Source organism: Camelus bactrianus, chromosome 8, assembly GCF_048773025.1.
Source record: "Camelus bactrianus isolate YW-2024 breed Bactrian camel chromosome 8, ASM4877302v1, whole genome shotgun sequence".
In the NCBI taxonomy this organism is placed as follows: domain Eukaryota; kingdom Metazoa; phylum Chordata; class Mammalia; order Artiodactyla; family Camelidae; genus Camelus; species Camelus bactrianus.
The window spans coordinates 61,115,458-61,131,037 of NC_133546.1; the positions used below are offsets into that span (position 1 = coordinate 61,115,458).

The window sequence follows — 15,580 nt, forward strand, 5'->3', positions numbered from 1 at the left end:
TTAGGCCGTCCCTTTCGACTGTGTTTCCCCTATTGTACCTCTAATTGCTGTAACCCGGCAGGAGAGAAACAAAGCACCCAACAGAACAAGTTGCTGGGTCTCAGCTTCTCAGCCATAAAAGGAAAGGGTCTGAAATTGAGTGGCAGGCTGTAACTGAAAAGCATTATAAAAATCATGGAGTCTTGTTACTCAGCATGGTCCTGGGATTGGCAATATGGGCATCAGCTGGAAGCCTGTTAGAAATGCAGTCTTTCAGGCCCCAGCCCAGATCTATTATCGAAAATTTGTGTTTACTAAGATCCCCTGGAGGTTATTTGTGGGTATGTTGAAGTTCGAGAAGTACTACACTGAATATCAAGACTAAGATTTAGGTAGTGAACAGTGTCAGAGGCAGGATTAAACAAGAGAATTAATTTCTTATCTCAGAGCCCACCAGTATAAAAATCTTTAATAAATAACAAATTGGAAGTACAATGAAGAATATGTTTCGAATCGAAATAAATCCAACTTCCTTTCAAAAGAAATAAAGAAAATCTGCTAATATCCCAAAGAAATTTTTTCTATTATCCTGCAATCCATGTTTGGTTAAAATGGAATATTAATGATGGATACATAACTACCTAAAAAATTTACAATCTGCAGCCTGAAAACAATTTATATATTATTTATCCAAATCCCCTTCAAACAATTAATACAGTATTACAATACAATCCAAGATTGAAAAAATAAGCATAGGGAAATAAAATTATAGTCACAGAGTAATTCCATTGAAGATCCAGTAAAAGAGAATAAAAATCAAATCTATTAACCTACTGGTAGTTTACCACTCAAATCAAATCTAATATTAATATAACTAAGGAAGAAAAAGTAACACAAATATATTTCCCCTTCATTTTCCTGACAAAAATGTGGGAGAGTACTCACTAACCCTAGATCAATTTCTTTTAATTTACAGATGTATGATCAGTATAAGAAACTGCTATTGGTTTTGAAAGTATGAGAACTTTAATTGGTTTAATTCCACAGAACAGGTGATTACCATTATTCTCAATGACAAAACCATTATTTAAAAACACACACAGGTACCTAGAACAAGAGCAGCAGTTGGAATTTCTCTGAGCTTTATTTGACAGCCCCAGTCTCTTGAATTCTTCTGGAACCCAGAATGAGACTTTTGCAGAAATTCGATTAGACTGTCAAACAGGTTTTTATTTAATTCCTCTTGTAGTCGCTACAAAGAAAACACAAGAATTCTATGAATTATTGTTAGCAGTAATCTCATGCATCTTTCCAAGTTTGGGAGAGAAAACTGTCATGATTTCAATTCTAAAGATCATATGTGAAATGATTATAAAATAGATGAAATTTAAAAAATTTTTTCCCTTAAATCTCAAGTGATTAGTGCTTTGGATTGCCTTATTAAAGAATCTCACTCACTCAACAAACATTTACTAACCACCTTACAAATGAGTCTCTTCCCTAAAAAAGTGAAGAAACTGAGCTAAAACACAATTAAATTAAAATACATTGCATAGAGTGCTACAATAATATAGGAACAAAGAGTAAGACCATCCAGCTTAAGCTGAGCAGGTGATATATCTGAGCCAAAGTATTAGAGCAGGTGATGGAGGAGGTGGTGGTACCTGAAAGAAACTTAGAAGCAATGAGGAGTGGAAAAGACAAGCAAGCAAGAAAGCACCAAACATTTAGGGAACTATAGATAACGCTAAACATAAAGAATATGAGAAGTGGCCAGGAATGAGACTGAACAAATATTCGAGGGACTAGGCCAAGAGTGTAAATACTTGATGTTAAAGGGTTTGGATTTTATCCTGTGGGGAGAACCATTACAGGGATTTGGAGAAGAGACATGATAAAATCAGGTTAAGAAGGGTTAATCTGGCAGCACTGTGAAGGCCAGATTAGGGCGGATCTGAGGGGCTGCGCGCTGGAAAAGCCCTGTAGCCTCGCACGGGGAGATTTGCCTGAAGGGATTTGGCCACTGGTAGCACAGGAACAGACCTGAAGGGTTTGACATCAGAGGCAGGGACATCAGTTAAGAGGATATTATGATAATCTATGATGACAATTTAGGTTTCCTAAACCCAAATACCTTCAAGGGTCTCACAGAATACATGAAGCAGCAAAGCCATGGGGTATAAAGCAAGAGAAAGTGGTGGGAAGCAGTAATACATTGGAAAGTGCATAACCCTCCCAAAGGCATTAAAAAACAAGAAATACAATCCTGTGTTGGTCAAACAAAACAAGTCCACCCAAGATGTTGGCCCTATGGGGGGATGTGGGGAAGGAAATAGCTCCTTGGTAGAGTGTGTGCTTAGGATGCACGAGGATGCTGGTTCAATACCCAGGACCTCCATTAAAAAAATAAATAAGCCTAACTACCCACCCCGCCTAGAAAAAGTAAACAAAATAGTTGCTTAGTAAACATTAAAAAAAATGTTTAAAAAATAAGATGTTGGCCCTGCAGCTACAATCTGCTATAGTGGAGAAATTTTTCAGAGCTTGACTATAAAGAACACAGTAACTGGATATGAGGATGAGGAAGTAGTTTAGAAATAGCTTGATTTCTTACTTGTAGAACTGAATGACCGTTTTAGGAGTGACACCATTTAAAAGCTGTGGGGATATGTAAAGGGCCCCGTGCCTTAGCAGCAATCATTATAAACATATGTTCTAGGCCCTGAAGCCATGCTTAATACTTGGAACATAAGGGGTTTGGTTTTTTTTTTTTTTTAGGATATACAGATACAGAGGTAACCAAGATTACCAATATTTCATCAACACTCTTATAAATTGGTGGAAAGGAAAATGGGAAGCAACAAAGAGGAGATTTATGATATTAAAGAAATGTCATTAAAAAAAGGTATTCACCTCAGTTTCAGATTTCATCTGCTGCCATATCAACTGGTAAGTTTCAAATCGAAGTTTACTGTCCTCAGACTCATCTTTCCCTTTATTAAAATAGTCCTCTAAAAACACAGAAAGAAATAAGTCAGTTTCTTTCATATATAATAAAAGTTAGAAAATCTCTCTAAAGTCACACAGTAAGTGATAGGGTTGAATTTTTTTATCAGTATCAAAAATATATACATATATTTGGGAATACTTAACATTCAACATCCTTTGTATTTAATTTTATTTGTATTTTTACTACATTAATGGTATTTATAATATTAAAAGTATCTTTTTAATTTTTAGATTGTATTTCTATCATTTACATTTGAATTTCTAACAGTATTTATTTAATGGTTTTGGTTTGAGGTATATACATTTAATATTAATGTATTTTCACTATTTGCTCTTATGCTAAGGCTCTGTATACTTTGCTTTGAACTCTCCTTTATTAAATGATTCTTCTTGTTGTTTGATCGAAATAGTTTAGCCCAGTCTTTTATTTAGTCTGTATTATCTATCCTTTTTGAATGTTTTCCTTCAAATCATTAGCCATTTATCAACATACTTATTGCAATGGTTTTCAAACTTCTTAAACCATGATCCATATTTAGGAATACACTTTACATCTTAATCCAATATAAACACACATAACAGAAACAAAAACAAAAGTCTTATAAAACAATACTTCTCATTATCATGTGATAGCAAATTCTTTTTTCTATTTTGTTTTTTAAAACTGTCATGACCCACTAATTGATTTCAAGACTCACACTTGTGTTATAACTTTCGGTTTGAAAAACACTCATTTATTGAATAATCCATCCTTTTTCCCACCAATTTGAGATGCCCTTAATGTCTGAATAGTTATATATACACTTGAAACTGTTTTTGAACTTTTTCTTTTTTCTCATGAACCCAACTCTATTCCCAAACCAGTCCTGAACTGCTTTAAATATTGTGGCTTTGTAGTACATTCTAATATCAAAAAGATCCAGGTCTTCCTCCCACCACTAAACGTTATTCTCTTTCAAAAAAATTTAAGATACTATTTCAAATTAATTTTTTCAAAAATAATTACATTGGTATTTGACTGGATAAAATAAAATCTGTAGATCGATTTGGGAAGAAATGACATTTTTAATATGTTAAAAAAATTCACATCTGAAAACACCACAAGTCTTTTTTAATCAAGTATTTTACATTCCTTATAGTTTTCTATTTTCCTCCCCATTTCTTGTTGTTTACTGTTAGGTATTTTAACAGCTAGGACTTCCATGTAGTAAATAATAATTGTGAAAGTACACATTTTCTCCTGACTTCACTGAGATGCTGCTAATATTCTAGTAAGTTTTAATGTTAACTAATCGTCTGGAACAGAAATTCTCTTTCATGCTAAGGAACTTTCCTTCTAATCATAGTTGACTCAGTTTTTAACAAGTACTGATTTTTAAAATTTATCAAAAGCCTTCAAATATACTTAAGTCATCATAAGGTAAAGTGATAGACAAGGTTATAGTATAAAAACACAAAAAATAAAAGAAGGAGTTACACCATCACTAAGAGATAAAACAGAATGACACAGTACCCTTAAGTAGAACAAAAAGCCATTTTAATTTCAAGAGTAAAATCATATAAAATGTTAAAGTAGCAAATCAAGACATGAATTTTTAATGCTACATCAAAATATATCATTAAAAACTTCGAAATTGGGAAAAAACAGCAATAGGAAACTTTAAGCTGTTACCATGCCTTCTCTCAGTCATTTAGAGATCAGACAGGTAAAGAATAAATAAATAAGCATTGAGCATTGCTAAAGAAGATAAGCTCTCACTGTTGAAGGCTCCCTCCTGCTCCTACTCAGGGTGCTTCACTTCAGTGTGAACACCTGCTACGGTGCCAGAGCAGCTGCCAGCCCCTCCCTCTATCCCTCTTCAGTTCCTGCCAGTTGTTTTCTAGGATGTGCAGCCATCCCCCCAATATTGAGGAGAGGGACAGTACCAGGCTTCTTTGAGGTACATGCCCAAGTGTCTTCAAGTCAGGGAACAGATTGTGGGCAAAATGCAGACCATCTTCCTACTTCTTCAGGCAATCTGTTTCAAGAATTGATGCCAGTGAAGGCAAGTGCTAAAATCTGGGTATGTTTTCCTCATTTCTGCTCCATCTGTCTTATAATCAATCATGGTCAATTCCCCTAAGATTCTCATATTGAAACATTATCTGTTGGTCTTTAATGAACACAATGGGAAAAAAAAAAAAAACCTAATGTACTTCAAAGCAAAGTTCAAATTATACAATTACACACATTAGGCTTACTAATACAAAAAGCTTTAAACAAATCTTAATAAATTATAGCTGAAATTCAACACAAAAAGCTCCAAGCAACAATTGGACTCATGTTATGAGAGGCAGTATTAAGTAGTGGTTAGACCACAGGCTCTGGAATCAGACGGTTTGGTTTCAAATCCCAGCTCTGCCACTTATTAACACTATCATTAAGGAAGTTCTTTCTATGTCTAAGTATCCATATGTATTTTAGTGGAGACAATAAACAGGATGAGAGGATTAAACAAATCAACACATACAAAATTCTTAAAATAGTCTGGCACATAATAAACAGTCAATAAATGTCAGCAATTTTATTAGTTATAGTGACATTGCTCATGATATCAGATGTCATTTCATGCTATGTATCCCTCATGGATAACAGGGGAACAAGTCTTGAATGTTCTCTGAAAATGAACTATTTCTAGTTAAGTTTAGCAATCTCCAACATCAAAGAAATATGTTTCTAAGTCAATCACTTAAAAACAAAATAACTTACAATATCACTATCCTTTGTTTACTATTTCCAAGCCCATCACTGTCACTTTTCATTTTGGGGAGTGAGGAGGGCAAGGAATACAGAAAGCTTCAGGGGTTTGTTTTTTTGTTTTTGAGACTAAACCTGTTAAGAGAGCAAAGGTCAAGCTCATTGCTTATTCTCCTGTAAATAAGAAACTAGATTCTTATTATAAGTCATACTTTCTACCCTCTATTGCCCTCAGTATGGACCATTATTTTATTACTTGCTCAATCTTTGAGCACGAATATCTCATCTAGTTGGTCTCAAATTGAAGGATTAACACCTTTAAGGTCTACATTATGTGATGATTTAGAATAATCCAATTCCATATATTTGAGCTGTTTATTTCCTTAGTCAAACAATAGTATAGTTCAGTTTTTCTTTTTTAATTCAAAATTAGTGCATGAGTAATGCTTAATTGCACGTCATAATTTTTCCATCAGAATTCATCTCCACAGTGCTGAATACTGAGTATAAATACTCAATATGCCTCTGAGGTTCTTTTAAGAAAAAATACCAACACCTAGGTCTCACTCCCAAAGCTTCTGATTCAGGTGGTCCCGGACAGGGCCTGGACATTGGTATCTTTAAGAAACTCCCCAAGTTGAAATCTGAGTAAGATCGATGGATTGTACCACTGTCAGTCTCCTGGTTGTGATACTGTACTATAGTTATGCAAGACATTACCACTGGGGATAACTGAGAGAAGAGTACAAGGGAACTCTCTACACTCTTTCTTAAAACTGCATGTGAATCTACTATTACATAGGAAAAAAACATTTTTTAAAAAGTCCCCCATGTGATTCCAATTCATAGCCACAATTGAGAACCAGTGTAACAAACATTTTCTGACTGACAATACCATCTTGATTTGTTTGAAGCAATCAAGTCTTCTTAACTTGATCACTAAACAAATATCTAGAGATAAGATGAAGATAGTATCTTTTTAATAATTTAATTTTGAGGTATAAACTACAAGTAATAAAATATGCCCATTTTAACAGTTTGATATGTCCTAACGAAAATATATACTCACATAACCACCCCCTCAATCTAGGGAACACTCTCGTCACTCCAAGAAGTCCCTCTGGCCTTTTTGCAGTCAATTCCCCCTACCACACACCAGGAAACCAGAGATTTTTAAGACAATCTCTTTTAAAGAATGGTGACATACCCTTTGAAGGACATTTATTTTCGCTATCTTTTGAAGGTACATTTGGATTCCCTTTTAGATTAGAACCCTGGGGAGCACCCTTACCACTTTGTCCTACGCCTTGGAACATAACTGCTACATCAACGTGGTAAGTAAAGCGAAGTTACAAAGGAGAATTACTAATTCAGTAAGAGTTAGGTTAGTTCAAGACTTGGGGGAGGAAAACTAACAAATCTGATATTAGGTATCTTACCTACTGGCACAGAGATCTTTCTCTTCTTGAAGTTTGGCTTAAACACAAAGCAGCCCTATAAAAAAAAAAAAGAAAAAAAGTATAAAGTCAAAGCAGCCAAGGAGCAGACAAATATGATTTACCACGTACTTTTTGGGTAAACAGATTTTTTTTTAAAGGCATTTCTTTAAAGTGCTAAGAAATCATCTCTCTTCTATCTGAATTATAGAAGGGAAATTCTTAAACAAGGGGACTAACCACTACTTTCTCCTCCTTCCCATGGGAAGCTCATCTTTGATTTTGCTTTTTGGGACCTGATCTGAGAGAGATAAAGAAAGTAAAAGCTGATGAAATTTAAACCCAAAAAGGTTGCATTCTTATAAATCTATGAATAAAGAACATTAGTACTATACATCAAGATGAAAATCAAGCAGATGGAAAATACGAATGCCCCCCCCATCTCAAAAGAAGTATTTATTATTTAATTAAATTCCAAGTATCTAGAACCTTGACAGGACATAGATTCTTTTGCTAGTGTTTCACCTTACATATCTTTCTTCATCCGATAAATTCTCAGTCATTTAGCCATTAAAGTTCAACTCAAACTCACCTGTTCTGGGAAACCTTCCCCACTTCTCTAGTCAGAATCCTTCCCCTAATATCTCACAGTACTTAAATATCTTTATTTTGCTTGTTTTAAGTCACTTTTACTGTATATGATAGTTATTTATGGGTATGTCTCTGTAAGTAGTTTGTGAGCACCTTCAGAGTACAGATGGCATTTAATTCGTAATTGTCTCCAATGTTTAGAATCGTGTTAACATATACATCAGGCAATCAGTATAGAGAATGAAAAATGCTTGCCAAGTAATTTTCCTGGTAATTTCCTAGCTACATTTAGTTTCATGTTATTATTTAACTAGGGATATAAATATGCCCCAAGCTACTGGTCCTATGTATCCCACCAATCCTGAAGTTGTGCATCATAGACAGCTTCTTAAAGATTGCCATTTCTAAGGAAAATGAAAGAAATATATCTGCCAAAAAATCATCTCAGGATAGCACTAAAGACTGCGTGCAAACATAAAACGGCCATTTGAATTACAGGTTCGAAAACAAGAATTGTGCCTTATATTCTTGTATCTGCAACTAGTGGAACTATTCAAAATACACAAATTTTTAAAAGAAAAATCATGTGGTGCCATGACAGGCTTGTCATCACCTCCTTTCCATATCCACCTACAATTCAATAAAGGAAAAGGAGCTATGAAGGAGAGATATATGAAGAGTGCTGGGAATGGATCCTAATGTATGGCAGTGGTAGTAACATCATTAACCACTTTGAACTACAAATCAAGTGATGGTGTTTATAATGGAAAAAGTCAGTAGCAGAGCCAACAGCCAGAAAATATGACAAGGAAAGAGAAGTTTAGATTAAAAAAAAAAAAAAAAAAAAGGCTGACAGTTTCATGAACCAATGAAACAATCCTTAAAGATGCTTATTTGTGTAAGGTCTCCTTCATAAACATCTCAATACAAGCGTTTCTGTTATAATGCCACAAATGCTTTCCTGGAAAGAAAAAAAAAACTCTCACAATTCTTCAAAATATACAAAAATAAGAGAGGCTTATACAACAAAAATGATTAGGGTAAAGACTACTCAAAACCTATGGGATTTTAAAACCAGGACAAAACAGAAACAGCACCAATACTAAAAACCAAAAATAATACTAGCAGTTAAATCTCTTCTGGCATTGCATCTATCATCACAGTCCGTCAATCTTCGGTACACTTAAATCCTATTGCTTGTACTTAGTTCTGCCTTCATAGGTAGTCTTGGAAGGCACTGAGTCTCATCATTTTATTTTAATTTAATTTTAACCAAAATTAAAATTAGATTCACGGTATAGCCTTCTTCATTAATTTAACATCGGGAGAAATGTCTTTGCAACTTCATTATCGGCATTCTCAGCTTTATCAGATAGCTTAACTTCTAGGGGCTTCAGGTTGCACTCATAATATTATTAAAGGTCTTACTTTAGCAGTACCGCCTAACAGAATTTTCAATAATAATGGAAATATTTGCGACTACTTTATTTACGACTGTATCCCGGGTTTGGCGCACAACAAATATTTACGAGAAGGAAAAAGGAGAGTCGACAGGGGCACATCCTCGGGGAACTGAACTTTCACAAACCAGAACTTAAAAAGCCTCCTAGCCAAAACGCTGAGGCAGATCGGCGTCTTCGCTCCCCAAGCGAAGTTGGCCTTCACTGGAAGTGGAGCGAAGACGCCTCAGCTCGGCCCGCTGCTCCCTCCTTTCCAGCCAGTACACCAAGGTCTATGTAACCTCGGCTCAATCCATTCTTCAAAAGGGATGAAGCGGTGCTGAAGTCCTAGTGGGCGCTCGCCCCCACATACCTTGGACACGGACGAGGTGGCCATGGTCCCAGAGACCAGCGGATTCCAGACGCACTCGGGATTTCCCGCGCTCCCTCGCGGCAGCGGGGCAGAGGTTAGTGGCGGGCCGCGCGGCTCCTTGATTGGCTGGCAGCACTCTCCGAGGCGGGTTTCCGGCGCACGGAGGCGGGGCATGCAAAAGGAGGCGGAACGAAGCTCCCGACCATCCCTCTAGAACGCGCTTCGTGGACATGGCGTGCGGTTTCCGTAGGTCCATCGCTTGTCAGGTACCGACCCTGGAACTGGCAGGAGAGTCCCCGCGCCCCGAAGCCCTTTCACCGCTGCGGCCCAGTCTCCAGTCAGCGGGAGGGCAGGTTCCGCAGGGACCCTGTTTGTTTCTGCTGCCTCCTTCCCCCTTTCTGGAGCTGCTTGGGCCGCTGAGCCAAACTCCATAGAGGGTCAAGCGTGCGGCGCAGATCAGTTTCCCAAAGTGGAAAGTAAACCTTGAAAAGCACGCGTTGCTTCCCTCACTGCTTACCCACCCGACAACTCAGTGTGCTTTACCTGAATGGAAAGTCATAAATAGACCCTGTAGAAATTAGTGTTCCATACACTTAATGAAGTTGATGAGGAGGTCTGAATTTTTCGCTTGAAAGGGTCTAATTCACAAACTGGCTGTTTTCTCTTGCAGTCATATTGGCTGCCTGTCCTAGCAGAGGGTGAGAGGGCAGGTGGTGGAAGAGATGGCTTGATGAGGATTGGATACTGATGTTAACAGTTTTAAGATTGATAGAGCAAGGCTAGGAGTGCAAGGAATTTTTGAGCTTAAACTGTTGATGCTTTCTGTTGGATAGTTGATATTTTTTTCAGGGAAGTTCCTGTAGTGAGCAATCAAGCTATTTGTCTTCCAGAAGAGGAAAGTTATGATAATGAAGGCTAAGAAACAATTAAGTCATGTTAATGAAACAGCAAGACTCTGTGGGTTATAAAATACTTTTCCCCAAAATTGTTACCGAACAAAAGCTCATGTGCTAGATACACAGTGAGGCCGAATAAAGCCAAATGTCAGAATTTGGAGCAGAGAAAGGTTTATTGCAATGCCGAGCAAGGAGAACCTGTGGCTCGTTATCAAAAACCTAGAACTCCTTGATGGTTTTCAGAGAGAAGTTTTTAAAGGCAAAATTTAGGGTGAGGCCTGCGGGCTGTGTGACTTCCTTCTGATTGGTTGGTGGTGAGGTAACAGGGCAGTGTTCCAGGAATCTTATGTTCAGCCTTAAGTTGCCATCCTCTACCTGGATGGGGGCCTTAGTTTCTGCAGAAGAACTCAAAAGTATTGTTAGGTATATTGGCAGGACCCTGCCCTAAGACTCCACTACTGCTCCTCCCTTGTTTCTGCGTTTCCTTCCTTCCCTGATTAGCAGCTGTTTGAATCTGCCCTTAGGAACTCAAGGAAGATCAAGGAGGCTGAATGAAGCCTATTTCCTACAAAAAGAAACTAGGAACATGGAAAGGAGTTGTACCAGGGAGGACTCCACAGGGTCCTGCTCTGCTTGATTAATATGGACAGTAAACTATGTCCAGGGTAGGTAGTTTTGGACCTCAGTGTCCATGCTATGTGTGTATGTGGTGGGGGTGGGGGGGAGGAGATGGTTTCCATTCAAAGCCCTCGGTGCCATGACCAGAACATTTTGTGTTTAGTTTTACGTTTGTGTTTTGTTTTACGTTCTTCCTTGTAAAGAAAGTAAGTTGGAGAAACAGGAATTAATATGTGTTGAGTATACTTTGAAGTAATTTCAAAAAAGTTGTGATAATAGTAAGAGAAATCCATAAACCTTTGATCCAGATTCACCGATTAACATTTTACCACATTTCTTTCATCATTCTCTCTATATTTAACTATATAATCTTTTTCCTGTATCATTTGAGAATAGGTTTTGTAATTCATGCTCCTTAACCTCTTAATACCTAATTGTTTACTTCCTAGGAACAAGGCTTATCTTACATAACCACAGTACAGTTATTAGATTCATATAACACTTATAGAATACTTTAATGTACAGTCCATTCCAGTTTTGTTGATGTTTTTCAATAGCCTTTTTTTCCAGTATAGGCTCACAAACTGCATTTCCTTGTTATGTAATTGTTACATTTTAAGGGCCTGAGGCTCTCCTCATTAATTTATATCTGCATAACTTGATAGAGGAGAGACACTGCTAACAGAGACAGGCCTCCTTGACTGCCAGTGAGTTTTGTCAGATCTGAGGTGTGACTTCAAGGAGCAATTAAACTTGTCCAGATGTCATCTAGTCCTGACATATTTCTGTTGCGAAGATACCCACACTCAGGTGAACGACAGCAACTGATTGAATTATCTAAGTGTGTACTTCGCTTCTAATCTGTTCTTACAGGCCCACCAGCATCCAATTCTGTTTAAAACCACAAGTTCTGTAAGAGTCGTGCTAAATTTCTTTCATTATAGATAATTGCTAATAACTTACACATTACATCATTTGGGACGTTTTCTTCTGAAACTGCAAGTCTCGGTTGATACCTTGTTGGCTGACTGCTTTTGTCTGAGCTAATTCAAACCGGTACCTGAGCAAAGTCTCTGCAGATGTGGGAGTGCTTGTGTGTTGGCGCTTGGTGGCAAGCATACTCACCTGGTTATAGTAGAGAGTCAGAAATGAGGAATAACCAGGGGTTATTGACAGTATAAGTAATTAAGGATCTGAAAGAATGATAATCTTTCAAGAACTTCAGAGTTCATTGCCTTGTAGACTGTGTTATATGGATAAAAATACAGAACTAATTTTCATAAGATACCAGTTCTGCTGCCGATATGTTTGGTTGCTAAAGCACAAAGATCTCTTTTTCATTTGCAGAATTAGGGGTTTTATGCAGTTACAGGAGATTTTGATCTTGAACCTGGCCAGTTTAGCTCCTAACTGAATTTGGAGCCTATCTGGAGCCAGGCTGATAGGATATTTTTTGGCATTGTGTTCAGTACCTGGGTACTAAGGGTAGGATTTATGTGTGCCTGTATGCCAAGGAAAGGAATGCTTGAGAATGCCCACAAGCTGATTAATTATGGGCTTTCTCATGCTGGGTGCCATAGGAGCCAAATATTCTATTAGAATCTCTGATCTTAGGTTGCCAACTCTAAGGCTTAGACTTGTACCTGGTACATTGTAAGCACTCAATACATATTAGCCATTATTATTGTTATACATTAGAATCTCTGGTCGTAGGTTCTCAAACCAGATCTGGCATATGTGGATTTTCACTTCTGGTGCTCTCTTGATGAAGTGCTCCTGCTTTCAACCTCAGATATCCTCTTCATTCAGCTGTGAGTTATTTAGTTCTTTTCGCAAGGACTGTGCCTAATATTTTGTGGATTTTATTTCTCTGTTAAAGTTATGAGTTTTACCATTGTAGTCTTCTTTTATCATTTTCATGGAGTAAATTTTTACCTTATTCTGTAAAACTTTATCCTTTCATTAATAATGAGGCCTCAAGTAGATAGTTATCAGTAGGCCCTTGTTATACCTCTGGTCGCCCTAGATGGAGCCCACTGCCAGGAGAAACACCTCTCTACCTGAAGTGGAGAAAAGAAATCTGTAGCCAAGGAAACTCATAGGTCACATTCCCATCAGGGAAAACACTAAATCCAATCTCAGAGACAGTTGAAGAAAGTCTTGTTATTTCCAGAATAATTCTGAACCTGTGAGAATGTAGGTGAATTAAAAATCTTACTCATTGACATTTGACCACTTGACAGTGGTTCTTAACTTTGTGTGTGTTTGTGTGCCCGACCCATTTGGAAGATCATCCTCTAATTTAAAACACTCACTAGCTTGGGCATTGATTGTTAATAGGCAGTTGGTATTTCCCTATGCAGTGCTTCTCAAGCTTTTTCTGCTTAAGACTGGAATCACCTGAAAAGCCTGAAAGAAAAAAAAAAAAGCCCAGGCCTATTGGCCAGCCTGGGGTAGGGTAGGGGTCTTGAAGTTTTAAAGCTTATCAGGTGATTCTAATGTTCATCCAGGCTTGATAACCACTAGCCAAGGACGACCGGGAAGCAGAAAGGTAGAGTGCAGGGGCCCCCACACTTTACCGCATGTTAGAATCAACCTGGAGAGAACTTTCTAATATCTGTTGCCCAGGTCACACCCTGTATTAATTAAACAGAATATCTGCATGTGGGAGCCAGGCATCAGTGTTTTCTAAAGATCCCTGGGTCATCCCCATGTGGAGCAAAATGTGGGAATCACTGGTATAGTGATTAACAACAGAAGACACAAGGGTTTAAATCCAGTTTCTCCTGATAGGTATGTAAGTTCACTGTACTTCATCTGTAGAATCTGGAAAATTATTTAGTTACCTTATAGGCTTGTCATTAAGAGTCAATAAACAATACATATATAATGCTTAGGATTGTGTTTGGTACTTTATATACATGTAATAGTCATTATCTTCTATTAGAGTCCTGAGGATGGAGTATTTTGAACCCCCTCTCCACACCATTACCACCCCAGAGGCTTTCTGGTGTTGGGGACCTAATCATTATCCATTACCCTACATGAAAACTTTATCCCCTGTATGGTCAGGCCATTCAAGATGGCTGTTCTCTTGTTCTCTGTACATCCCCTGCTGACCAGTCCCTGCTTCATTCACATGACTATCTAATCCTCTTAATTGTAGAGCTTAATCAGTAACTGCCTACGTTGCTCCCTGCCCCAGTCACGGGTTTCCCTGGTAACTGATGAACCAACCTGAGGTCAATTCCCCCTATAAATGGTAGCCTCCTTCTCCCCGAAGTAGTGAAGATTGCTGCTGTGTCCTGCCTGCTATTTGCCGATCACAGTAGGGTATTTCTCCAGGACCTTTCACTTCAGTCTTATAAGATCCCCTATCCAACAAATCTTTGACGTCTCTGTCACTTTCCCTGGGCTCTTTCTTCTGTCTCCACACAAGGCAACAACAAGGCTTGCAGGCCAGTTGGGTGCAGCCCAGCAGCCCCACAAGAAGTTAGATAGCCAGAAAGCTATGTATCTGAACTACACTGCTTAATTTTCAATAAGAATTCCTTAACAGTAGATACTTATAAATTTCTGCTTTGATAAAGAAAAAAATCTCTCATTTTTACAAAAATACTTGCTTATTTTAAAGAATAAAGTAATACAAAGAGGTAGAAGGAATTTTTATTAAAAATTTCCCCCATAAATGATCATCATCATTAACATTGGTTGACTTGTATTTTAGATTTTTTTTTTTGCAGATATGTAGGCAGGAAAAAAAAGGACGATAGGAAGTAAGATAGGATAAATATTCATTTTATTAAAATTAGGCAATATTGTAATGAGTTTTTATTTTATTTTTTTAAGTGGAAAATGTCCAACTGCTTAAAGTATAATAGTATTATGATTCCCCATGTACCCATAAACAAAATGCAGTTTTAAGTAAAAAGTATTAAACATGGTTTTGCTTGAATTCAACAAAAGAAAAAGAAACTGAAGTGCAATTCAAAGAATTATTGATATATTTCCTAAGTGAGTCCTCTACAGTTAAGAGATTATGAAGAACATCACAATTTGGAGTGTTTTCTTAAAAGCTGAATGTTTCAGCGACTCATAGTTACAGAGAACAAACTGGTGGTTGCCAGAGAGGACAAGGTAGGGGTCAGACAGAATAGTTAAAGGGGATTAAAAAGTACAAACTTCAAGCTTATAAAATAAATAGGTTGCTGAATATAATGTACATAGAAGGAATATAGTGAGTAATATATAATAACTTCATGTGCTGACACATGGTAACTGGACTTATTTTGGTGATCATGTCATGATAGTAAATGTACTAAATAACTTTATTGTACACCTGAAACTAATATAATGTTGTATGTTAATTATAAATTTTCAAATATCTTGATGTTTCAGATTTAGACAGTATCAACCCCTGTCATGAGAGATGAGGACATTAGTACACTTATAGTTGTAACTTTCCCCTCTACCTTTCCTGATTTGTTTCAGTAACTTTCTCA

General features: G+C 37.3%; 2 protein-coding genes across 9 annotated transcripts in view; one reads left to right on the forward strand and one right to left on the reverse strand.

Annotated features, from left to right (window-relative positions):
* The window catches only part of ORC3 (origin recognition complex subunit 3), a 60,655-nt gene extending 50,987 nt beyond the window's left edge, over nt 1-9,668 (reverse strand). For 3 of the 6 annotated variants that reach the window (XM_074368645.1, XM_045512153.2, XM_045512156.2), the window contains exons 1-4: nt 9,565-9,668; nt 7,165-7,219; nt 2,893-2,990; nt 1,087-1,231 (exon numbers count right to left, since the gene is read on the reverse strand). In XM_074368645.1, the coding sequence (XP_074224746.1) occupies nt 1,087-1,231; nt 2,893-2,990; nt 7,165-7,219; nt 9,565-9,588 (322 nt within the window). In that variant the 5' untranslated portion in view covers nt 9,589-9,668. The remainder of the gene's footprint in view (nt 1-1,086; nt 1,232-2,892; nt 2,991-7,164; nt 7,220-9,564) is intronic. The other 3 variants (XM_045512154.2, XM_010948952.3, XM_010948951.3) reach the window with 1 other exon arrangement.
* A 24-nt stretch (nt 9,669-9,692) lies between these two features.
* The window catches only part of RARS2 (arginyl-tRNA synthetase 2, mitochondrial), a 65,009-nt gene continuing 59,121 nt past the window's right edge, over nt 9,693-15,580 (forward strand). Inside the window, exon 1 of one of the 3 annotated variants that reach the window (XM_045512158.2) lies at nt 9,693-9,830. In XM_045512158.2, the coding sequence (XP_045368114.1) occupies nt 9,795-9,830 (36 nt within the window). In that variant the 5' untranslated portion in view covers nt 9,693-9,794. Of the gene's footprint in view, nt 9,831-11,101; nt 11,126-15,580 lie in introns of those variants that run through there. The other 2 variants (XM_074368647.1, XM_074368646.1) reach the window with 2 other exon arrangements.